Source organism: Cyanistes caeruleus, chromosome 6, assembly GCF_971803275.1.
Source record: "Cyanistes caeruleus chromosome 6, bCyaCae1.hap1.1, whole genome shotgun sequence".
Taxonomy (NCBI): Eukaryota; Metazoa; Chordata; class Aves; order Passeriformes; family Paridae; genus Cyanistes; species Cyanistes caeruleus.
In genome coordinates this window covers 20740204-20764788 of record NC_141706.1, presented here as the reverse complement: position 1 = coordinate 20764788, position 24585 = coordinate 20740204, and the positions used below count along the sequence as shown (strand labels likewise).

General features: G+C 40.9%; 1 protein-coding gene across 39 annotated transcripts in view; it reads left to right on the top strand.

The window, feature by feature from the left end:
* The window catches only part of PTPN5 (protein tyrosine phosphatase non-receptor type 5), a 75823-nt gene that overhangs the window by 23219 nt on the left and 28019 nt on the right, over nucleotides 1–24585 (top strand). For 12 of the 39 annotated variants that reach the window (XM_086892928.1, XM_086892927.1, XM_086892925.1 and 9 more), the window contains 3 exons: nucleotides 19748–19929; nucleotides 20829–20948; nucleotides 22766–22849. In XM_086892928.1, the coding sequence (XP_086749054.1) occupies nucleotides 19748–19929; nucleotides 20829–20948; nucleotides 22766–22849 (386 nt within the window). Of the gene's footprint in view, nucleotides 1–2317; nucleotides 5044–19573; nucleotides 19649–19747; nucleotides 19930–20828; nucleotides 20949–22765; nucleotides 22850–24585 lie in introns of those variants that run through there. The other 27 variants (XM_086892935.1, XM_086892934.1, XM_086892930.1 and 24 more) reach the window with 14 other exon arrangements.

Here is a 24585-nt window from a genome sequence, read left to right as displayed (position 1 = left end):
TTTAAATCCTTGCTGTCTCAAGCAGTTTTTTCTTTTTTATTGATTTGTGGTAAGCAGTAAACAAATTAGTTTTGTTTAATCGTCAAGGAAGTGGGTGTTTTCAAGAAATTCTGGACTTCTTTCTAAACGTATTCTGTCTCTTACAGGGAAGTATCTCCTGTCTGCATAGTGAGGGCTTTTAGAATAACTAGGGATTTTATTTATTTATAATTACTTTTTTCCCCTCCTGGTTTCTAAGGCGCTTCACTTCTTCCCCTTGTGTCTTTGCATAGCCTTTGACATTGCCCTTCTCCCATCTTGAGGTCAAAATACCAAGTGTTCGTGCACAGAGCCTGCAGGTTGCTCATAGAAAAGATCTTTAATCCAGCAGTGATTACTGGATTACACTTCATAGGTGGGCAGTACAAAGGGAAGTTTTTCAAGCAGTTTTGTTTTTGTTGCAGAATAAGGCGTGGGTAGTTCTGCCTTGCAGAAAAGCTTAGCCTGGAAAAACCTGGTGTGGGAGGGGAGAAAGAAAAGATCGACAATCATTTATCATGTGACATCTAAGTGGAATAGTTCCAACAAAGAAACTGCAAAAACTTCCCGAATGAATGTGAGCTGAAGGTCGTGCACTTGCCTTCATGTTAATTTGGTAGAGCCAGCACAGAAGCATTGCTCAAGTACCATGGAAGAAATTCTGTGTCTGTAGGCTACCCCCGGCAAGTGTGCTTGCTGAAAAGTACCCTGGAAAGGCCTCAGTCTGAGGTGGCTGAACAGACTGCTTTTGGCACAAGAGGCAACAGCACTTAGAAAGTATGAGTGATGCTGATTTCAGGAAAGGCTCAGGTCTTTAACTCATGTCTTTAAACTGATGGAAGATGCTCCAATGAATGTTTGAAGAAGTCATCATTCTCCAGGCATCATCATAGGACTACAGACTGGCCCTTGTTTCAAATTTGGCAAAGGGTGTCATTCTGTTCAGCTGTCAGAAACACAACAGCAAACTTCAGTATCGCATAAAGTACCACGTAAAATGTGGCCAAAGGTCTTCAGTGTTGTAGTGCTTAAGTTGAGCAATCAATTACATTCATACAAAGAAAATACTACTTTCATTGTGGGCCAGAGAATCTAATGAAAAACTTCTAAGCTGTGGCTTGATTAGGGTAGGTTGGAGGACAAACTAAAATTCTGAAAGATTGATTCAGAAACTGTTAGGATATGTTTATGCCAGCCAGTTAATAAAGATGGTGAAACCATAAAATTATGGACTAGAGTGAAAAATGGTCATTTTAAGCAACCAGAAGTCTGTCTATTTCACAGAACTGCCTTATGTTCAGATGCTCACATCCAGTACAGTGCATGAAGCAAAAAACAGAGAGTGAAATGAAACTGGATAGTGTTTCTGGAGGCTTGGAAAGTTTTGCTGTAGCTGTACGACAGAGCCACGAGCCGCTCCTATGCGAGTGGGAAACAGGATACAGATAAAAGAAGTCACATGAGTCTGTGGGGATGAGAAACATTAATATGCTATTTTTGAAGGAGTGTGCACTTTGGTTGACAGTTTGAAGTTGAAGCCTTTCAGTCAAATCTTTATTAAAGCAAGTTTATTCTGCAGTGTGTATACAAAACACTGTAGAAAATTAAACCAATTAAAATCTCAGTTCATCTCTTAATGGCATTTAAGAATCAGAGATATGATGAGGATGAGACAGTTTTCAGTGCCAAGGTAAACTATCTACAAGTATCTATCAGAAACCCTGATTTCAATAAAGAGTTAAATTAAAAATCAGTCTATTCTTTTTGACAAGTATCTATTTGGTAAATTATCATGTTCCAGTTTTAGTTCTATGGTCCTTATTGATTTAGAATAGTTTTAATACAGTTTCTTTCAGTATTATCATATCTTTATTAAGGGCTGGATAAGGTCTTATGTTTTGGTGGTTTTTTTCTGTTAATTCTTGTTAATTCTTCTTACACTTGATCCTTTCCCAAGCTAGACAGGTGGCAAGTTGACTTGATGCTCTTCATTCTCCTTCTGTGCTGTGCATAAAATTGTTATCTTGCTTTACACTAAGTAAAAGCAATTGGTAAACTGGCATTTGTAATTTAAAGGCTTGACCCTGTTGATGGTGTCCCCTGATGTATGTCTACTCCTCTGCCAGCTCTATTAGCCCAGCACAGCAGTCACAATATCAAGGATACCTTATTGTTGAATAACTGGGTTATTACTTTGTTGTTACTGGGATTTCATATGGCATTTAAAGGAATTATTTGCCTGATTATTTGCCTTCTGAAGAAGTACCAGTGAAAGTTGGAATTTTTTGATACCTTTCAGGCATACTGCATGAAAAGACAACAGAATCATTTGCTGGTATTTTCCTGAGTTTCAGTCTTCAAACCTTAATACAAGAATATCACTTGAGAAGTTTAAAAGTGTATGGAGAATGATGAGCATATACTGACAGAACACTGGGGCGTACTTAATATGGTAGGATCCAGGACTTCTATGCAGGTAGGCAGCTGTATTTCAAAGGTAGATCACAGAGTTTGGGGTTTTTAAAACAGTTTCTGTCAGTCCCTATGGAGATTGGCATCCTAAGTCCAAGTTAAAAGTACATTCTTCTGTGTCTTCACTGCTACACAGGCAGCAAAATAGTATCTCTGGGCTGTTACTCCCCTCCAAGGATTATTCACGGCTGTTCTGTCAATTCTTGTTTCATCATCTATATTAGGACAGTTCTCCCTTCGTTTCTCATGCCTCTCTGTGTGTAGGTCCCTACTTTTAAGCTTGTTCCTCAGCAATAGAGACTGTCACAGAATATAAATTTGGCCAGATGCTCTTTGTTAGGGTGAGGTCTGCCTGGCATCAACATTTCATCTTTGTTTTCCTGGGTTCTGATGTAGGAAATATGGGCATATGGACCTGAGGAAAGCAGCAGAAAACTCCAGTTACAGCCCTGCTCCAGATGGTCGCGGGGTGAAGGATTGTGGTTGTAGTTTGTTCCTGCTGTGCAGTCAGATGTAGATGTGGCAGCCTGTGCATCATGACAGAAAAGAGGTGGAGCATGTGGGGGATATTCTCTGAAGGTGCATGGCTTGCCTTGGCACATCTATCTGTAAGGCTATGTTCCACCCCTGTGAGAGCTGACAGAACTGAAGTTGTATTAGTCCCTGGCCAGCACTGTACCTCTTCCCCATGTGGGACTTTCTCAGGTTTTGTGCAGTGCCAATATCATAAACATCACTTGCAGTGTAAGATTGGGAATGCTGGCTGTCCTTGCACTGCGCAGTTTGTAGTATTTGATGGTCTCACAACTGTACCTCTATTTTCTTAATTGTGAGTGACAACAGACACATTTGTGCGCTGTATTCACTGACAATTAAAGGAAGCAAAAGCACACGGTAGGCAGCAGTTTGAAAACCATGTCAGTCTCAGTTTCAAAAACAACTGTGCAGTATTGTCTCACTGTCAGTGTGAAATGCAATCCATATTTTTAAGCTGCTTTTGAAAATGAAACTTAGACCCGTTTTTTGAAGAATAATTAGAGTTATTTCAGTAGAACTAGGGCTTTATTTAGGGGGATTGGGGCTTTTCAAAATTTAGCCTCTTGATGCCCTAGGTCTGTTAGGCATGAGATACACACTGTCATGTTTCCCACTAGAAAAATGAATCAAAATCAATGCCTGATTTCTGCAGCTTTGTCAGAAAATTTCCAGTAAGAGCTCACAGTTGTAATTGGGAAATGGCAATCACCAAAAAGTTTAACTAATTTATTTTTTTTTCTGTTTCAGAGTTTAGAGCAAGATATTTCAGAGGAGAGGGAGGGAAGACTCTTTATCTTAATTCTGAGGTTATTTAATACCCAAGAGGAAGGAAGTTTTCAGTATGCTGTACTTCTTGCATATGCTACCTTGTTTGAGTTGAGCTACTGCCAGATGCTGTTTTTAGTCTGCACTCAGTCCTTCTGTCAGGCTTTTCACACTCCTCCTCCTCCTCCTGTGGGCTTCTCTTCTGTGGCCTTGTATTTATTTTCCTCCTTTCCCCTCTTATCAGGTATTCTCTTTTCCATTATTCCCAAACATGCACCTTCTTTGCCATCTGTATTTTATCATCTTTCTCTGCTTGTTGCTGCTAGTCCATTGTCTAGCTTAACTGATAAGAGTGGTTTTGTAGGACCCAGTTTAATGTCATAGAACACAGATTTTGGAAGTCAAGAATACCGAAGAGGCTGTTTCAGGGATGTGAGATCCAAAACAGTGCAGATTTTGAATTGCACATGTTGTTACAATACTAAATTATATGCATGCCTCATGGGCAGTGGTTTGGTTTGATGGACTAACTGATTAATGGACAAGCTAATGTCATAGCTGAAATAAGCTAAAAATCAGCCTGATAGAGCAAGTAGTCATTTTTGAGAAGAGAACTTTGCTGACATGTTACTTGGTCCATGTGTAACAGTTTTAGAAACTTATTTTTTAAGCTTGTTCAGCAGTAGGGACTGTCACAGAAGATAAATTTGACACCCTCTGGAAGTCTGATGTTGTCACCACATCTCAAACCTCCTCTGTTTCTGGAAATCATGGTTTCTTGACCTCTGCCTTACTAGTTTGCTGACTGAGGTTTCATGCTTTCCTTATGCCTGCTGGTGACATCACCATGGGGAAATGCAAGAAACCAAAACAAACAAAGTACTTCAGTAAGGACAGCATTAAGAGGTGAGTAGTTGTGGAGTACCAACCTTTGGAATGAGGGGTTTTAATGGTGGAATGTTTTCTTCATTGTATCACTGTTCTGTCTTGGAAAAAAAGTCTTGGGAACTTAAGACTTGCTTTGTTTGTGACTCTCTTTATCTCTTTCCACCTATGCATGGTCTCTGATCTTTGTTAAGATCTGGGCCTGCTCTGCATCTTCACAAGGAAAACTAAAAGGAGAGAGGAGGGACTGCAAAGACTGAGAAGTTAAAAAAACTGATGGAGTGCAGGCATTGGTTCATGCTTGAGACTGAAGCAGTCTCCCAGCCCTGCTGCCTGAGAAGAGTTCTCAAAGAAAAGGTGATCATGGTATGGTCTCACCCACTGGATTTGTTAGATTTCCAACTGTAGTGTGTTGCACCAGGAGATTTGAGTGAATGCAACCAAATGGGAGTTCCCTGTGACTATTTCACCACAAAATGAGCCTTCCCACTGAGATCTGGCTGTGTTGCCAAAAGAGTCATAGTCAAGCATGTTGTTGAAAAAGCAGGAAGGGGAATCTGCCTCTGTGAACCTTCCTTTGGAGCATTCAGAGTGGAACTGAGGAGCTTAAACTCTCAGTTTAAGTGGAGAAAGGGGAGATTCAGGCACCCCATGAGAGGAACATGGAGTCCTTCAACAGAAGAATTGAGTAAATACTGAGGTTTGACTCTTTTGCAGTACATTTTCACAACATCTGTCAAACTTCTTTTAAAAACACCAAGTCAGCTCTGGCTTGACTGTGGACATTTTTCACACTTCCCAGTGTATGGAATTGGCATTTTAATTTCAGAAACAAATCTACCAGCTTATTAGGTTTATCCACCTGCTCATGCAAATGGCAACACAGTAGGTTGAGTTTGTTCTCATGTGTTTTTCATCACAGGTTTTTGGTTGTCATTTAAGCTTTACAGAGTCTATTCAGGTCCCGTGTTTTGCTGTATCATGTATAATTTCATCCCTGGGATTGCCCCCACCGCTGCAATATGTGGTAGCAGTGGGTTGTTAGGCTGTTCTCCCCATGGGATCTGAATACCTCTTCCCTGTGAGCTGTTTGCTTTCTGTGTGCTGCACCCCATGCTGTGGCAGCAAGCTGCTGTGTTGTGGTTCTTTGCACCTACCAAAGAGCTTATCAGGTGTCCTTAATGGCATGGATCTTCTATTGCTTTATTTTCAACTCAGCTGTTTAGCTAAAAGAATGTGTTATTTAAAAGAGCAATTTTACCTGAAAGTAAATGGCCAAATGAAATTTTTTTAGTCCTAACAAAAGGTGCCATTTGCTGTTGATGATTGCCATCATGGCACGCTTTAAGTGAGAACAAACATACTACCCCCCTCCAATACACACAAGGCTTTCTTCCTAACAGATTTATTCATTAGGCATATGTTCAAAGACTACAGCTATTACCACTTTTAAATAGAACCATTTTTTTCATTGCTTTTCATAGAAAAAATGTTACAGTGTTGTGAAAAACCTATTAATGTTCCGGATTCAATTAACTAACATAGTCTATTAAAAGTCCTTTTTACTCAGGTTGTTTGACAATAGGAAAATAAATACTGTGTGTTGGAGACTGACCTTCAAATGACAGTCCAAAGCTGCTGCTTTGCACAGTCTTTAGCGGTTTGAATGCCTTTTCCTTCCCTCTGTGTATGTCAAAAAGGTCTCTAAGAGAAATTGAAGGGAAGCTGGTAAGATTTCATCTTAACTTCATTGCACAGGCAACATTCCTGCTGAAACAGGTAAAAGTTTCATCTGACCAATTTTGCAGCCTTTTGGTAAGAGGGATGGCACTCCTGAAAGACACTAAATGCCTTCCATTTTGTATGCCTTCTGTGGGAGACAAAGATAAATACAGACCTGTTTTTCAGAATAGGTCATTTTTCTTTTTGTCAGATTTGTGCAGGCGTTCTCAAAATGGTCCCTTTTAGCATTCTGTGTGCTCACTGGTACTGATAGGTTCTGAATGTCCTTTGCCAGCACATTGTTATTTTTCTGTATGGAAAAATGCTTTTGCAACTGCTGTAAGGTGACACTTCCTTTGTTCTTGAGGTTTTTTTACATGCTACTAAAGTGCTACTCCTATTGGATACACATATGGATTTAGGGATGCTATTGTCTGTTCAGCTGATAAGATCATTTCAAGATCTGTGGAGATGAAAGGATGAACTGTGATGCTACAGTTATCCCTCAAAAATAGGACTTGATACTGCCCTGCTTACTCTTTTGTGCCTCTGCTCAACATAGCTAAAATAGATCACAGGGCTTCTACCTGGGCCACAGATAAAATGTAGCTATTGCCCATTCTTTTCATAATATCTCCAGCATAATTAATGTTACTGCAGAGATTTGACCTTTGGTTGAGGCTAAGCACCCACCAAAGCCACTGTCAGCCCCCACTCTGAACTGGATAAGGGAGAGAAAATATAACAAGTGGCTGAAGAGTTGAGACAAGGACCGGGAGAGATCACTCACCAATTACTGTCATGGGCAAAACTCAGGGAAATCAGTTTAATTTATTGCCAATTAAAATCAGAGCAGGATAATGAGAAGTAAAACAAGTCTTAAAAACATCTTCCTCCTACCCCTCCCTCCTTGGTTTTAACTTCATTCCTGATTCTCTCTCTCGTCTCTCTTAGTGGTTCAGGGAGATGGAGAATGGGGGCTGTCATTCAGTTCATCACACGTTTTTGACACAGCTTTCTCCTCAGGAAGAAGAGTTCTTCCCCTTCCCCAGCATGGGGCCATCCCATGGGAGGCAGTTCTCCATTAACCTCTCCAAAGTGAGTTCTTCCCATGGGCTTCAGTCCTTCATGAACTTCTCCAGTGTGGATCCCTTCCAGCAGCTGTGGTCCCTCAGGAACAGGGTGCTCCAGTGCTCTTCTTTCCCTAGGTTTGCAGGTCCCTCTGCCAGGATCCTGCTCCAGCAAGGGCTTACCCATGGAGTCACAACCTTCTTTTGGGCATCTACCTGCTCTGCCCTGGGCTCCTCCAGAGGCTGCGGGTGCATCTCTGCTTCTCCATGGGCTGCAAGGGAATTCTCTGGCACTGACTGCACTGACCTGGGTGTCTGCAAGGCTGTTCCTCTCACATATTCTCACTCCTTTCTTCCATGGCCACATTTATTTCTGTGCTGTAACTTTATTCTCCTTCTTAAACATATTATCCCAGTGGCATTCCTACCATCTGATGTGGCTGGCCTTGGAAGCTGGCTGGCATTAGAACTGCCAGACATGGAGAAGCTTCTCAAAGAAGCTATCCTTGTAGTCCCCCCACACCCTGCTACCAAAACCTTGTTACACAAACCCTTCAGGAAAGGACCAGGCAGTTTTGTTGTACTTAATTGGCATTGGGATTTGAGGGGTGCAAACAAAAAAAAAAAAATATTTTAGTTCTTTTAGTAGAATCTTGAAGTAATGTGGAGGAAGATGGAGGTGGGATAGGTTGGAAGTGCTGCACGGATCTTTAGAAGCTAAGAATGAGATTTACAAGATTGCTCAGTTCTTTATTCTTATTGAAGTCAAGTGTGGGAGGAGACTTGGTGTGAGGTGTTTGACATCTCCTGTTAATGCAGATGAAGTGTTCTGGGTAGCACGGCAGAAATACAGCTCTGTGGATGAAATCTTGCTCTTCCCATTGACACATACTGTCACCCACACTTCAGAAAGTGCATCCTAAGGGAAGCAATTGACTACTCATACCCCAAAATATGTAATACATATTAACAGCATGTTTCAACATGGAGACAAAACTGTGGGGAAATTAGGAGTCCATAAGAATATGTTTGGTACCTTTGTGGTGACCTGAATTATAATTATGAAATCAGGAGCTTCTGAAAAGAAAGAAATGTTCCAATCAAAAAACTATGTTTTGTAATAGTCCCGATTTATGTTACGTAGTTGAGGAGGCAAATTCCTGTCTTTTCATCCTCAGAACAGGACGTGCTATGATGCCTTTTATACCTGAAGCAATGGGAGGTGTTTAAGCGTGCCTCCTTGGCAGGTGTGCCTCCCATAGATGCAGCACACCTGACACCTGCTTCCATGCAACCTCAGATCATCATAATTTCTGCAGCATTTGCTGGAGTACAGAATCAAAATCCCTAGGCTATCGGTAATCCCAGTCGGGAGCCAGAAGTAGAAATGCTCTGCTTATGCATGGTCCAAAATGGTGTTTGCTTACCACCTTGGTGACCTGTTGATTAACGTCAGCTCTTACTACGGTAACTCGGCATGAGGCTATGTGATGTGAGGTGGAGTGGAGCCTTGGGATACATGAGTCCATGAGAGGATTGTTTCTTTGGGTTGTTTTGTAGAGTGAAGCTCAGGATTGCAGACAAGTGGTGCAAAATCCTCCCAGAATAATCGCAAAGCTCATCACCAGCATGTGCTTTTTTCATGTCACCTTCTCCAACAGAGAGCTGTAACAACTTGTGCATATCTGCTTATCTATCTAGACAAAACATTGCTCAGTGCATGTTTCCTCCCCAGGAAGAGGATGAGAAGGCAAGCTGTTGCATCTTTCTAGTTTACTATTTAAGGCTGTGTATCCATGCTGATGAGCACAGCAGAAGAACCCAGACAGACACAGGACTGTTACCTCTTTCTACTTGCATCATGCATTTTTTTGTGCTCCTGCATGGATAGTTATGGAGAATGAGAGCTCAAAACTGTTCCTCTTGTGACATTTTAGTAACCTAAGCATTCCTCTAACATGAAGGGACTGCAGTTACAGAGGTAGCAGAGTGCTGAACTAGAAACAATGATATTTAATTGTGTTTAGTTTCCATTCGGGCCCATAATGGTGTTGCCTGGAACGGAAATAGGGCTCTAATAAAGAGATAAAATTGATCCTGTTTCTGGATGTCCACACCCTTATCTCTACAAGCGTTTACTTCAAAGCCTAGTTTAGAGGGTCTGAGTGATACTCAGTTGTTTTCTGAGGAAGCCAAGCAGTGCAAGCATAGCCTTTTTAAATGCATGAAAGAAAGCAAAATGCTTATACTTGGCATAATACCCTTGGGTCATGTATCAGGTTTGTGGCTGAAGATGATTGTTGAGATGGGTCTTGATTTAATTTACTTCGCTTAGGAAAGAGAATGTCTTTGAAATGAATGTGATAGTAGCTTTTCTAAATGTTTTTTTGTGAAGGCTCCAGGGCATAAGATTTGAGTCACTTAGTAAAGCAGGCTCTCCCAAAATGAATGACTTCAAAATGTTCCCATTTGAACCTGGCAGGAAGCCAGCAAATCACCCCTCTGCTTCAAGGTGCAAACTCTCTCATTCACCTGAGCAGAAAGCAGATCTAATACCTACAGAATGCCAGGTCTGTCACTCAGGAGACATTAGAAACACACAGTGGTATGACCATTATGACTGTAGAAGTTATTAATTTAACAAAATAAATATCCTTTTTTTTCCCAACAATAGCAGTGTGGCAGCACCAATTCAGATTATAGTAGTATGAATAGCAAATACTTTCAAAAGTGTGTGATACCAGAATGTGCTTGTTTCTTTTAATTGTTGAAGTCACCCTTTTATTGAAGAGGCTGTTTGTCTGGTTCTAAATGATTGCTATTCTTTGATTATACATTAGGCACATTGAAGTATATCCTGTAGTCAAAGTGTAAAGGCACAAAAATTATAATTAGGATTTGAAAAGGTATAGTTGGTCATCCTGTTTCAGAGAGTTCAAGCCTGTACCTTTTGATCTGCATCACTGCTCCTTGCCTGTGTTGCCTGTGCAAGGCTGATTCATGAGAAGTCTAAGCCTTTATCTCTTTAACTGTGGAGTTACGGAGCTTCTTTGTGGGTTTCCATTTTCAGTGTTAAAGGGAGCTTACAGCCTAGGATTAATATGGGACAACCAACTTGACTGAAATTCAACTTGTAGTCTGTTTACAAAAGCTCAAGGCAGCTGCAAAGTTATCACCAGGCACTTGAAAATGTTCAGTGAAGAAAACAGCATAAGAAATATTGTACTTATTTACAAAAAAAATTGAAATTGTATCCAATATACAGTGGTAATCAGATGGATCTTCTGTAAGAGGGTTTAAGAGGAAAGGAGAAAAGACAAAATCAAACAAAAGCTTTGAATTGAGCCCTGATTGAAAGATGGTAATTTCTAATTATGCGTAGGTGTGATGCAAGTTAATATTCAGTGTCTCTGCCCTCTGAGGGTCTTCATCCACTTAAGAGCTGTAATTTTACACCATATTTAATATTTTTGTTTTGAAGCAAACGCTGCCCTGGTTGCCCTGAGAAATTGCATATCCTTTAACTTGATGTTCCATAGGACAAAAGGTAAAAAGGACACTGCCTAACTACACATCTTGTGGTTAAGACATGTAAGCATTAGGAGAGCCATTTAGAATAAACCACTTGTGTATTTGACTTAAATGTGATTTAGATGTGGACAAGGGCATGGCTAGTCTTGCACTGGGAATTAAGAGCAACTTACCCATTTTTGGTAGAGGCACTACAATTTGTAATGAGTGTAGGACCCTGGCAGTCAGGCCCTACAGATGTTACAGTAGCTCCCATACACTTCCCATATAACTATATCTGCTTTATCTGATAGTCCCTTATTGCTTCTTGTGGCTCCTAGCAGTTCTTGTTTGTTGTATTCCCAGAGCAGAGAGCCCAAGGATTTTTTTTCTTGTTGCTCCTGTCTAAGTGAGGCTCACACCTAATTCAGAGTGGTGTCAGCTGAGGTATCCTGAGATGCTTTTTCCTAGCAGCTCTGTTTCATATGAGCTGTTACAGGCTAGAAGTTTGGTGAGAGGATCAGGTAAATTACCTTCTCTCTTACTAGGTGGGTTAGGTATATTATAAAGTAGTCAGTACCAGTGTGTAGGACCCTAGGTATGAGAGGAGTGTTGTGTGGAACATTTGTTTTCTTCCAGAAAGGAAGGGTTTGGTGACAGATCAAATTAGGTGCCCCAGACACACCCTTCAGTAAAACAAAATATCTGGTGTCAGGCTGCATCCTTCCCCCTCCAGGGATGACTTCATAGGCCAGCATTATGTCTTTTAAAATTGTGTTTTGAAAATTCTTTTGATTATTTGGAGCAAATACTACTGCATGGAAGCAGGGGAGTTTGAGAAGATTATGCATTTTCCTTTTCTCTTTCCTGTATTTCTTTTCCTCTGCGGTTATCATTTTTTCATGAGCTATTTCTTGAGCAACACCACAGTAAGCCACTTTGTGGGATGGAGAGTAAAAGTTGATGTAAAAAGGCATTTTAATACTATGTCACTTCACCGTCTGAGACTGGATTTTGTCTTTGCATTTCAGGTCTGTAGAGCACAAGCACATTTGTAGAGATTTGCATTAGAAACTTACTAAAACGTAAGATTGAACATTAACTACAAACAGATTCTTTCTCACAGGGAAAAACAGGCTTACTTTTTGAATTCTGTTTAATGAAACAAAATCCTTATTTAGCTACTAACAAGCCCTCAGTTTCTCTGCTAACAGTAGCAGTGGGTTAAACATCAGTCTGAAAATTAATCACAGTTGTCCTCATGTAGCCTGAAAACTAGTTTCAGAAGTGTTTTTTCAGAAAGGGTTTTAATAAAGTAGGAAACTTCTGGGCATTTTCTTTTTTCATGACTTACAAAATGTACTGTCCAGAATTCTAATAATAGAAAAAATACTACCTTGGTAATTTAATAAAATGTTTATTTCCATGTGTACAGCCCAACAAAAGGGTAATCTGGATGCTCTGCATGATAAAGGTGTTGCCCACCATTGACAGTAGATCCCTCTTCTGTACAAGAATTTAACAGGTAGTAGGAGATGTTGGCTCCTGTTACACTTGGGTTTTATGGAACCTGCAATAAAATGACTAGGATTTTCTCTTCATCTTATTTAATGATCAGAGTTGGAGGTGGTGGACATTTCCACTGCAGCAACTCAGCTGAAGATGCCCTTAGGAACTGGAATCTATCCAGATTATATTTTCACTTATCATTGTGGCACTTCCCTGTGGCAGCTAGACAATTACGACACCGTAGCTGTTGGACTGCTGTAAAAATCACAGCAACTTGAAAGCTCTTCTAAATCATAGCAAAGAGCCTTGTCTGTACCCCGAAATTCACAGAGCATATCAGCAAGCACACAACATCAGTGACCGATTGGGAATCAGGTGAGGTTTGCAGCTTGTTTGATGGCCAGTCTCCTCCTGCTGAAGAAGAGGGGGAGGCAGTTTTTCTTGCAGTCTGATATTTCTCTTCTCCATCCCTCCCTAGCAGCTTGCAGGCTTGCTTTTATATGACCCTGCAGGATTGCAATACTGGTCCTGGGTGAACATGAACATTTTTTCTGTCTTCACCTCTTTCTCTCCTCCCACCCATCCCAGATGAAGTGGCAGGTGGACTGAGTGGGAGCAGTGTGAACTCAATGCAGAGAAAACGTGTGACTCAGCAGTTCAGCAGGGAGCTGTGGAGCAAAAAGGCAGCTATTCTCCTTGCACACTCTGGCATCAGGCTGCTGTTCCCTCAGTGACAAGAAGAGGCCCTTTACGGACGGAGATGTGCAGCCCCCCAGCATGGTAAAGGGGCTGCACAGTCTTTTCAGTAGAACTTATTTCAAGTAGAGAGGAAAGTTTCTTCTTCAAGTTTGTTAGAAATGCTGCCAGTGAAAAGGGAGAAGCATCAGGCTGGAATTATATAGACCTCAGTTATCTGCATGACTCGCTCACAGATCTTCTGCGACTTTCCCTCTTCCTTTCTCTCTTGATGCGGCTTTCCCTTTTGGTAATCAGAGTTTGACATAAGTAGCAGCCAGATTGCACCAGCTGAGCTTGGGAAATGCAAGTCTACAGTACTGTTCCTTGCAAGCAGATGACAGATTTTCCTCTGCACTGTCAAAGACCTCCACAGAGAGCCCTTGCCATCCTCAGAAGGAGGCTTCTGGCTTTCCCCATGCTACCCACCCCTCATGGACAAGCAAGCACTTGGATAATTGTGGGTTATCCTCTGTCACACAAGGATAAAATAACCTTCTCACTCACAGTTAGGGAGGGGCCGTTGCAGTGTCTATCTAAGCAGTTTTGTAACCATGAAAAGGTTGTGGTATTTTCTTACCAATTCTGTTTGCTTTTGAGAACAGAAGGCTGAAGTAGATTTTTCTGTATAGACTAATTGACAGCAGGTAGACATTTTATATCACTGGTTGTACTTACTAAAAGCTCAGTTTTAAAGTTGTAGTGTGCATCATTGTCACTGAATTTCCCCAAAACACACACACACACAAAAAGAAAACAAGCTGTGGGGTGGTGTTCTCTTGAATCTTCAGAGAGCCTGAAGCAATGTCACTGGAGAGCTGTTGAGCAGCTAAGTTCACCTTGATGGGCACATCAACCCATGAATCAGTGTGAATGAAATACAAATATTTCCAGTGTGATCTTTTTTAGCAAAAGTATTCATCTTTCCCAAATAGAATCCTTGAATGTTAGAAGTTTCAGTTGTTCCCTACACAGCTATGAATACCTGTAGCCTGGCTTAGCTCGTTCTTACAGTCCAGGGTAGATAGATTTAGTGCAAACTAAAAGTATTAGAAATTTTAAGCTGAAATTCATCTCAGATTAAGTAACATAAGAGACTGGCAACCATGTTTCTGGTGTGTAGGCTCAGTCTTGGTGAAGAGTCTTCCATTCCTCTGTAAAGTGTCAGAGAGTGTAGTTCCAGTTTCTTGCACCTCTTACTTAAATTGGTGGTACATCAGGCTTATTTCTTCATGGGTTCTGTTACAGAGAAGAGTTTGAAGTCTGCAGTCGTACCAAGGACCACAGGATGGATCTAACTGGCTTCCAGTTTGATACAAAAGTGATTTCAGGGTTGCTTTGATGCCGTGCATTATTTAGTGGTAAATGTCGTGGGATCCATGGATCTGCCTGGCTGGCTTGTTGCTTGTGCTTGAATTAAGCTGTCTGATACTTTCTGAAGTAGCTCTCAGTGTGGTTTTGCATTACAAACACAAGATCTACCAACCACAAGCTTTTGGCAGCTAGAACTTGGACTTTATCCAGAACAGAATTGGAGGTACTGAGATTACATCATTGTAAATCCCCTCTATCTCCAGTCAGTCAGTAGTAGGTAGCTGTGGGGTGCATCTGGGGTGTCTTTCTTCGCAGCTTTTAATCTGGATACTTTTGGGGCCTAGATGCTCTCCTCCTGAGCAGCATTTTACTCAGCCATTTGAAAAACATAAATGTATTGAACTCTTGTAAACAGAGCAGGCCAGGCATCAAGCAGAGTAGCAGTTGTCATGATGAGAAAGGTTAAAAAAATGAATAATGGGGAGGCTAGCATCCCCAGTTTTCAACACAGATCATTATATCTTTAGTGTAAATTTTCAACATAACTTATCAGATAAGTTAGGAGTGCAGATAGAATCAAGAAGAAACAGACTTTCCTTGGTGGTGAATTTTATCTGTATGTAAACAGTAATGATACTGCTTCTGTCACATTTACTGCTTAATAAATTAGATTGCTGTTCATAAAGAAGTTCAGGAAAAGTTTTGGAGTTATAAAACAGTGACCCATGAGTTGGTTTCCTGCAGAGTGAAGAATGTAAGTACACAAGTTGCCTTTGCTATGCAAGTATGAGAGGTCCCCTTCCTCTTACCTGCTTCTTCCCATACTACTGCAGTGCAAAAGAAAGCTCATTATTCAGTTTCCATCTTTCTCATGCTGCAGTGGCAACCAAGAAAAGAGATTGTTTTCTTAGCCAATACCTTTCTCCTAAAGTTCTGTTCTTTGGATAAGACAGGCTTTTTACCCTCTAGCACAAGCTGCCTCTTGTGGACTCTGAGGCAGTTCATTCAGCTTTGATGTGTCTTTCCAGCACCTGGACTTGCCTGCAATCAGGATGTCTGGTGATGTGTGTATTTAACAAGGTCTTGACCAAATCTGTGAGCTGTGTTGCCAAGGGCTATGCCCTGTGTATGCAGTTGAGGTGCATGTTAAAATTCTTTTCAGCAATGGACTGAGACCCATCTCAATAGTGTGTTTTCATCTACTGTTCTTTCATCAATATCAGTTCTCCCTAGCAGTTAGATGGAAATTAGAGGCAGAGATTTCAGTAGGCAGTTGCATTTGGGCATCTGAAGATGCAGAGGCTGTAAACTGACTTATGACTCTGGTGTGAAGTGTTGGTAATCTTGATGGATGTGAGCTATCACTGGCATGTTCATACTTTGTTGTGCTTTGTTGTACTCTGTGGTCCATTCCTACAGATTCTCACCACACATGGCCATAATCAAGATGTGGACAGGTTTAGAGGGATATCCTCAATACACCTAGAATAATTAGGGGCAATGCAGCCAAGCTGCTGTGGTGTGTTTGCTGCTGCAGCTTGAGACTTGGCAGAGCAGGTGAGACCCCTTTTGCCCTCCTGTCTTCTATGTCTGGAAGGTAGAATTCACCATTAACAAAACCTGTATTTCCCAGTGAAGAGGCAGTACCATCCAACCCAGAATCACAATTCCCACAGGGACAGTGTGATGGATGTGCATAAATGCCTAATGCCTGTATGAGCACTGTCTTTTCATTGCTGGGGTGTGTTTTCTTTCTGTTATAAAAACAGCTTTGTTGAGGAACATCTTTCTCTCAAAAATATGTTGTTAAATTAAGTCTGTCAATGGAGCTGTGCCAATTCCTTGAGCATTAGCACCCATGCACAAGAGAGGACACAAGTTCCTTTTAAAATGTTAACTTCATTAGGAAATACAGCCAGGATGTGAGGTTCTGAGGGGCTGTTTTTTTGTTTTGTTTTTCTCTGAAGGCTTTAAGTATGAATCAGTTGAGTTACAGAGCTGCTAATGCCTCACCCACAGCAGGATTTGATGGGATCGTGACATGTTTGTTACTGTAAGGCTTTGTTGACTTGATTATTATTGCTACAGTGCCTTTTAATGTTTCAGCTAAGACTAGTACTTTAAGCACTTGTTTTTCTGAGTTATATAGGTGCTTTTTTATTCTTCTGCCTGTTATGTACCCATATATGAAGTCAGGAAAAAAAAAAAAAAGAGATACTGGGGGGTTAAAATGTGCATTGCCAGAGTTATAGAAGCCAGCTTTTACCTCCTGAGTGAAGAAAGATGTTCCCCTATATATATGTATTATTCCATAATATGATAATGTGCTGTGCTGTGTATTTTTGGCAGCTAATTTTGGTGGCACTGTGTAAAGAAAGAATACAGGATGAATGGATCCCTGGCATGATCCAGAAAGTGCTTTTCCCTGAACAGCAAGAAGGAGTTTAAGTTTATCATGCTGTTTTGAAATTTCAACTTGCTTTCACAAGCCATATGGTTGCTACAGATGTCAGAGACCTTTTAATTCTTCTGCCAATAGGTTTTTTTTTTTCCCTGGCAAGTGTAGTCTTGTACCAAAGCAGAAGTACTCATGGAAATTGAATCCCCATCTCCATGATGCAGGAAATGAGTAAGCTATCACATGGATGCTACATTTCACTGTCAGTCAAATCACTAGCAGGAGAGAGGCTCAGTTCATTCCTGGATGCAGTCATCCTTGCCAGCTCTCTCAAGACCTTCACATTCACCTTGACACAAGAAAGCTTCACTTGGGTTTCACTCATTACCTCATCTACAACTGAAAGAATCCTGGGCCCCTTAGGATAAACAATACAGGAATATAGGATTGCAAGATGACATATGAGTGCTAATTGAAGTATTGTTTAAAGCTGGCATAGTTAAATCAATATAGAACCTGAGGGGGGCATCATTATACTTGTTAGAATCTAATCTTCTGGGATTTGTAGGAGAAAAATTTTGAGTGGACTTTAGTTAATTCTAGACCCTCTCTTTGTATATCCAAGACATGTATCTGTTTATTTATATGTATAGATTCAGCCAGTTCTCCATTATTTTAGTTCTTACACTTTTTGCCCTCTGTTGTGCTAGTGAAAATACCTCTTGATAACAGTGTCAGTTCAGCAGAGCTGGAATCCTGGGCTCCCAGGTCCACAGGGCAGGTCTCTACCTTATGCAGTGAAAATAATTGAAAATAAGAGTGCTCTATCATCCTTCATATAGGGCAGTTGTAAGAAGGAGAATGTGACCCCTGCAGTTGTACAGGTGTTACTAGACAACACTGGAATTCCTGGAGTTGGACTTCTGGGCTGTGGAGAGGCACAGATCCCCATGGTTACAGATACAGAGCAGTGCCCTAACTTTGACATCTTTGTTCCAGAAGATGCAATTAAGTGGCCTTCTCATCATTGTATTGTATTCAAGGGGTTGTTTCCAACTAGAAATGACCTTGTAAAATCTCAGGCTGTTACAAGTATGAAACAAAGAAATGCTGTTTACCTGCTACATAAGGCAGCACCTTTGGTCAGTTAAAAAAATGTTCTGAAATATGAAATATTATGACTTATTATAATCAGCTGAAAGCTAAGCATGAAATCTGCATTCCTTGCCTCCTTGCATTCCTTGGTCTGGTTGTCTTCTCAATGTTTTAGTTTTGCTCTGTGTCTATTTTATCTTGAGATTTGGGAAGGAGTATGCAAGACAGGAAATCATCAGAACCTGGAGAAACAGTAAATATGTCCATTAATCATTCTTAGGGAAAGAGGGACATTATTTAATGCAGATAAAGGAAAAGTAGAACTTAAACTATGTGTAGTGAAAACGGAAGGTTAGAGACTTCTGGAGCAAACAATAAAAAACTCTAAGTAGGTATTTTTGAAGCTTTAGATTTGAGACACAGGTGTGTGTCTTTCTGCAAGGATGACAAAAATAGTTTCTGACACGAAGATTCTGTCCCTGCTAAATTTCAAATTCCTGTTCCAAAACACAGAACATAAACATCCCACAAAGTTAACAGGAAAAAATTGGCAATCATTAATGAGTATTTTCCTCTCAATTCTTGTTCAAATCTAGTGAGACATGAAGCAGTTTAGAAGCTTAAAACTTTTCAGCTTTAAAGACAGAGGTAGACTTCCCATGATGGCTAGCGTTAAAAGAGAAAAGCTTTTAAAGATGAATTCTTGCTATGGCCAGACCCTCAGCAGATGCAGAGATACATTTCATCTGCCTGATTAGAGCTGTGGCTAGTTAATGGGTGCTTATCTGACTCAGAGGTGCTACTGTGAGACATTTAGAGAAATGTTTGCTGAGAGGAACATTTTGTAGAAACCTGACCTCAACAAACCATGTAAGGACCAACGGTGTGGCCTTTCCCTGGGACACAAGAGGCTGGTTTAGGCTTAAGTCTACCGTGTCGTACACAGGGCAGCCTTGGGGCATTCCTCATGTACAAAGATGTAAGTCAGTAAGATTTACACCCAGTGATTCTGATCTTTCGCTCCTTCTCACTTGTAAATGAAATTAAGTCTACACAGACTCTATTCAAAATACAGTTACTGAGGGAATAGCCACACCAGTGGTCATTTTCACTGAACAGAACAGCATCGCAACATTATTAAATAGCTCTTGAGTATGAATTCATCCAAGAAGTAGGTTATTGGAATAAATTCTGTTTTATTAGTGCCTTAGGACATCCAGCCAAAACCCAGAGTCCCCGAGCGCTATTCAGACACATAACATGAAACAGTCTCTACCTCAGAAATTTATAATTGGATTAGACAAAGCAGACAAATAAAAGAAGTAGAGAAATTGAGACAGGAAAAGGAAAAATAGGTTCTCTGCCATCGTGTAGCTGGGAAGTGTGTAGCTAGGCAATAGCACAGGTAGCTGCTTTTAAAAAGTGAAAATGAGAAAGTGCAGCAATGTAAATGAGAATTTGTTAACAAAGCCCAGAATCTGCACCTCCGGAAAGAAAGAGAAAATAATTTATCCGCCCACACTCACTTTTTTTCTGATGAAAGCAGGTGAATAAAGCTGCACTAATAGAGTGTGACGCTCACAATCCTGAGCTGCGCTTGCTGAGGCGGAACTGAGAGGTAACCATCGTCTCCAGGAAAACAATAGCCCTGCAGCCCCCGCGGTGCCTACAGGGTCACATCCCATTCATCCCCTGCACATGTCGTTTTCACGTGAAGGTTGTTCCCGTCCAGCTGTTATGGAGTCAGTGGATGAAGCTGAAGGACGGCAAGGAGAGCTGAAGAGGAAGGAGCAGTCCCTGAAAGCCTCCCAGAAAACAGCAGTGCTCGGTTGGCCTCCCCAGTGGAATGGATTAATCCCTGGAGACAGCATGTATCTGTTTGTCCTCTCTCAGATACTGGTAAGACAGCTTGCCATAGCTTTGGGATGCTGGGACCCTTCTTTTAGGCTGCGCTGGCTTGGGAGGTTTCCTCATTCACTGGGAATAGCTGCTGTCCTAATTTCTGCAGCCACCTCATGGCTTTGCCTTGAGAACAGCCCCTGCCTTTTGATGTCTCAGACTCCTATCCCATCTCCTGCTGCTCTGCAAATGCCTCCTTTGCCAAATGACCAATATCCCACCAAATCTGTTTTCTGTAGCTGATATGTATGGGGGTAAAGATGTTAACAAGTGCAGCGGGAAGTGTATTCTTTAAAGCTGTGGAGTGCCCTTTACAGTTGGGAATAAGGTTATACCTCTCTGTGAGTGTGTTAAATACAAAGTCATTGGTTTTGTAGTTTATGTTAACTGTGGCATGTGCAGCACCCTTAAGTAGTTCAAATGAAAAGCTTCTATGTGTGTGTATTTGTGTGTATTTATAATGATGCTTATGTGAAACATGGCTATTTGTGGGAGCTTTGAGAGAGGCCTTAAGAGTCTTTTAATAATATCCTAAGTTCATGGAATTACTAGTTTTGATCTAAAAGTAGTAATCCTGAAAGTTCAGAAGCCAGAGGAACCTGTTGCTCTCTGTGTTGCTCCACTTGCTGTTTCTGGGCAGCCCTTTTGCTGGTGGGGGTCAGAGGGAGCCTGTGTAACTCAGTGATGCACATCTAGTTAATAGTGGCTGAGCTTGGAGCCTTCAGTCTTTTTACTCCTGTTAAGCCACAGCCTAGAAAATACCTGACTTCTTAGAGCAAAAGCGATAATGAACATGAAATCAATGCTAACTAAATTAGTTAATTATGCAGTCTTGAAATGAAAATGAATGTGTGTATAATGAGAGATGCTAATTACGTCTTTTCTGATTGATTGCACAGCTTCTCTGCATGATGCTGTGGTACAGCACTTACGGGACCATCCCAGCAGCTCAGAATGCTTTTGACCTGCTCTCTTACTTGCTTACCCCATTTAAACAGGCTTTTTCAGATCAAGGGGAGGTAAGTCCCTGTGTTTCTCTCTGGTTATAGAGCTGATGTCAGTAGCCTTGGGTGGTGCTTCTAATATTTTTTCTAATAAGTATGATATGCGTGTGTTTCACGTGTACATTCTGAAATGGTAGAACTGTTTTCTGAAAGCAGATGAATATTTCATCTTTGAGATATTGGGTTGAATTTTTGGCTATGATGTTAGGTCAACACAGCAGATTTCTTGTTATGTGAAAATTATTGCAAATGAAACAAAGCAGTAAGAAGTCATCTCATTAAGGTTTAGCCCACAGTAAAGGGAGGGCTGAAATTTCATTTCTTAGGATGAATAGAAGCTTAAATTCTGGAAGAATGGATCAACCCAAATAAAAGGTACAAATCACACCATAGTTTCAAAAATTTTTTTTTTTTTGTTGAGTGTTTAGAACAGATCTGTGTGCAGGAAATGTATTTCAAGTGTACTAGGTGCACAGATTCAATTATATCTACAGAGTTTCCCCAGATAAATTGCTTAGCTTCTCACCATGACATGATGACATGTATACCAGAATGATTCATCTGATAAATTACTGGTAATTATACCCAGTGCAGATTTTTCTAGTGTGTCCAGAACCTTAATTAAGTGGTGAACAGGTACTTTCAAAAATCTGATGAAATATATTTGCCGTCAGAATGCTTAGATCCATTGTACATAGTCTTTGAGGCAGAGGCTTTGCAGTGCTAATAGAAAATCTGATTCAGGGCCTCTTGTGATTGAAGTACAGCAGGGACTGTTTTCTGTTTTCTCAGTGTTTATGAGCTGGATGTCACCTGCTCTTTTGGGGTTTTTTGAAAGAAGCACTTTTTTTTGCCCTTTTGCAGTTGGCTTTATTATGCACAGAGCTCTTCACAGACTGTTGCCTGTGTCTTATTTGCAGTGGCTCATCATTAACAAATTGTTGTTCCTTACAGAAAGTCACTGATTTGTATAATTTTGACTTGCAATAATTGTCCTTCATGGAAGAAACTGATTCCTAGAATGTACCACAAGAACACCCCAAGTATGACTCTGTGCAGATGTTCATGCATATGTTTGAGGACTGTTTATTATAGCACTATTTATTGTGCAAATTTACACTTGAAAACAGTATAGGCAAAGAAATCTTCTGATGTTAAAATAAGCAAATGGAAGCTCTTAACTCCAAATTTCTCATTAGCTGTACTGAGGAGTAGGAGAAAAACAGAGTAAAATTCCTTGCTCACTGAAGCCCGTCAAAACTGAATTTTGCACCTACTGCAGAGAACAGGCTGAACTGTAGACTACTATAAAATGACATCAGAATTAATTCCACTGCCAGTGGTGTGAATTAACCTGATGGTGCTTCACTGAATATGTAGAAAACACAGAAAACTCCTCTGTGGCTGGATTCTATTTAAGGATCCCAAAACCCAGGAACAGTGCTCAACTTTGTTTAAAGCCCTTTGCCACAGTTTAAAATCACACTGACTGTAGCAATGAAGCGTTTATCCAGTCTGCAAAATTGGATTGTGGATTCAGATCTCAACTTAGCAAAGCATGAGGGTAGGAAGTAGAACTCTTGTTTGCCTTCACAGTGAAATTTGGGGTTTAGACCTTCTGAGATGCCAGGGCTTAGAAATGGTTTCAGTTTCAGTCTTCCGCATAGTCTGGCTTTTTTTTTTCTGTGATGACGGAAGCTTTTCCACAGGTGAGTATGATATCACTAAAGCTTCATGGGAAATAATACACACTTGGCCAAGAACATGCATGTAGACACTGTGCTGTGCCCCTAAACATTGCATGAATCACTGTCTGTTCTGTTGTTCCACAGAGCCTGACTACAGTTGGGAGTGTTGTGGTATCATACATCCTGCTGTCTTTGGCTTCTCTAGGACTGCTCTTTGTAGGATCTCTGGTAAGTTATGATACAGCACAAACTATATTCATGCTCTTTTTCAGTGAGTTTTTATAGATGTCTTATAAACGAAAGTTGTTGGTGTTAAGCCCAAGTTGATTGTAAAACATCATTTTTGGGACTGTTTCTGTATAATTATCCACTTGCTTAATGTAGTGGAATTAGCCTTACTCAGTTTCTTGATGAATTGGGGATTGCACTGAAGTAGAATGGTATATAAAAATGGTTTTTATTTTTTCCATCCACAGATAGGCAAACTATTTGCACTGAAGTAGAAGGGATGTGGTCCATTAACAGGACCATCATCCATTGATTTCAATGGCAGAAGGAACCACTGTTCTTCTGACTATGAAGTCCTGCTAGATGTAGGCCAGTGCCCCAGCTGCAGAACAAGCTCAAGTGGCATGACTATGGTTAATCTGGTTAGCTGTCAGCTGTTGGGGAGTGGCAGTGTGTTGTGTTTCTCCATGGATTGTGTAACAGACACAAAGTTGTGTGGTAGATGGGAGACTGTGGAGAACTGTCTTGTCAGGGAGCTCTAACTGGATGTGGCTTTTCAAACTCCTCTATGCTGTTCTCTTAGAGTGGAGCTGCTGAACGTGCAGGCAGAGCATCACCTCCTGTGCTTCCAGAGGTGTACCCCAGGGTAGCTCAGGAAGTTGAAGATGTGCTATGCACATGCTGTTTGAGTGATGCACAGCATGAAATGAATCCCAGAATCATGGGACTGTAGGTGGGCAGAGATTGCTATCCTAACATCCTGCTTGGAGCCAGGCTGTTGCCAACACTTGGTAAAGTCAGCCATGATTTTTTTCCACACAGGTTTTGAAAACCTTCAGGGAAGGAAGGTTTATCCTCTCTCTGTGTGCCTGTGCCACAACTGTGTGGAACTTCTGAGGAAGAGTTTATTCCTAGTGTCTCATCTGAATTTAACAAATGTAAATGATTGAGCTGAACTTCTACAGGCTTGTGGCCAATGTCCCTTGTGGTATCAGCTGACACTACCAAGAAGTGTCTGGCTGCATCCCTGGAGCTGCCCTTAAAGCAGTTGTAGGCCACTGTTAGATCACTGCAGCCTCCTCTTTGGCAGGCTGAACAACCCAATTCCCTCCATGTTTTTCCTCTACTCTAGACCCTTGACCTCCTCTGAAACCATCTACTGGGATCACTCCAGTTTTTCCATATCTGTCTTAAACTGGGAGAACTCAATTTGTAGACAGTATTCAAGGTGCAGCTCCATCAGTGCCGAGGAGAGGGGAATACCTCCTTTGATTTGCTGGCCACATTCCCTGCTAGGAAGGGAATCATTCTATGCCATGGTTAAGTTTACTCAGAGGCAGCACAGTGGCAAAATCTTGTGTTTAATGTGTCAGGAAAATGGACTTTCTAAAAATCACTCACAAGGCAAAGTAATTATAGTTAATGCCTCCATTATTGTGATCACTGGTGTAGGCAAGGAAGTTAGCGAGGTTTATGCAATTCTCTGGTTTTTTGCTGTTGCTGTACCTTATCCACATTAATTTTGTTCTCAAAAATAAACTTTTGGTAATTCTGTAATTACAAATATTGAACAAAACAACAAAAATTACATGTAAGAATTGTCAAGAACTGTATGAGTTCCAGATAAATTTTCAGCAAAATATTCTGAGCTGAAAATCTGAGTAGCACGGGTGTGATTTTTTGAATATTCAGCTGTTTCTCTGTGGATGAAAACATTTATTGCTGACCCATTCTTA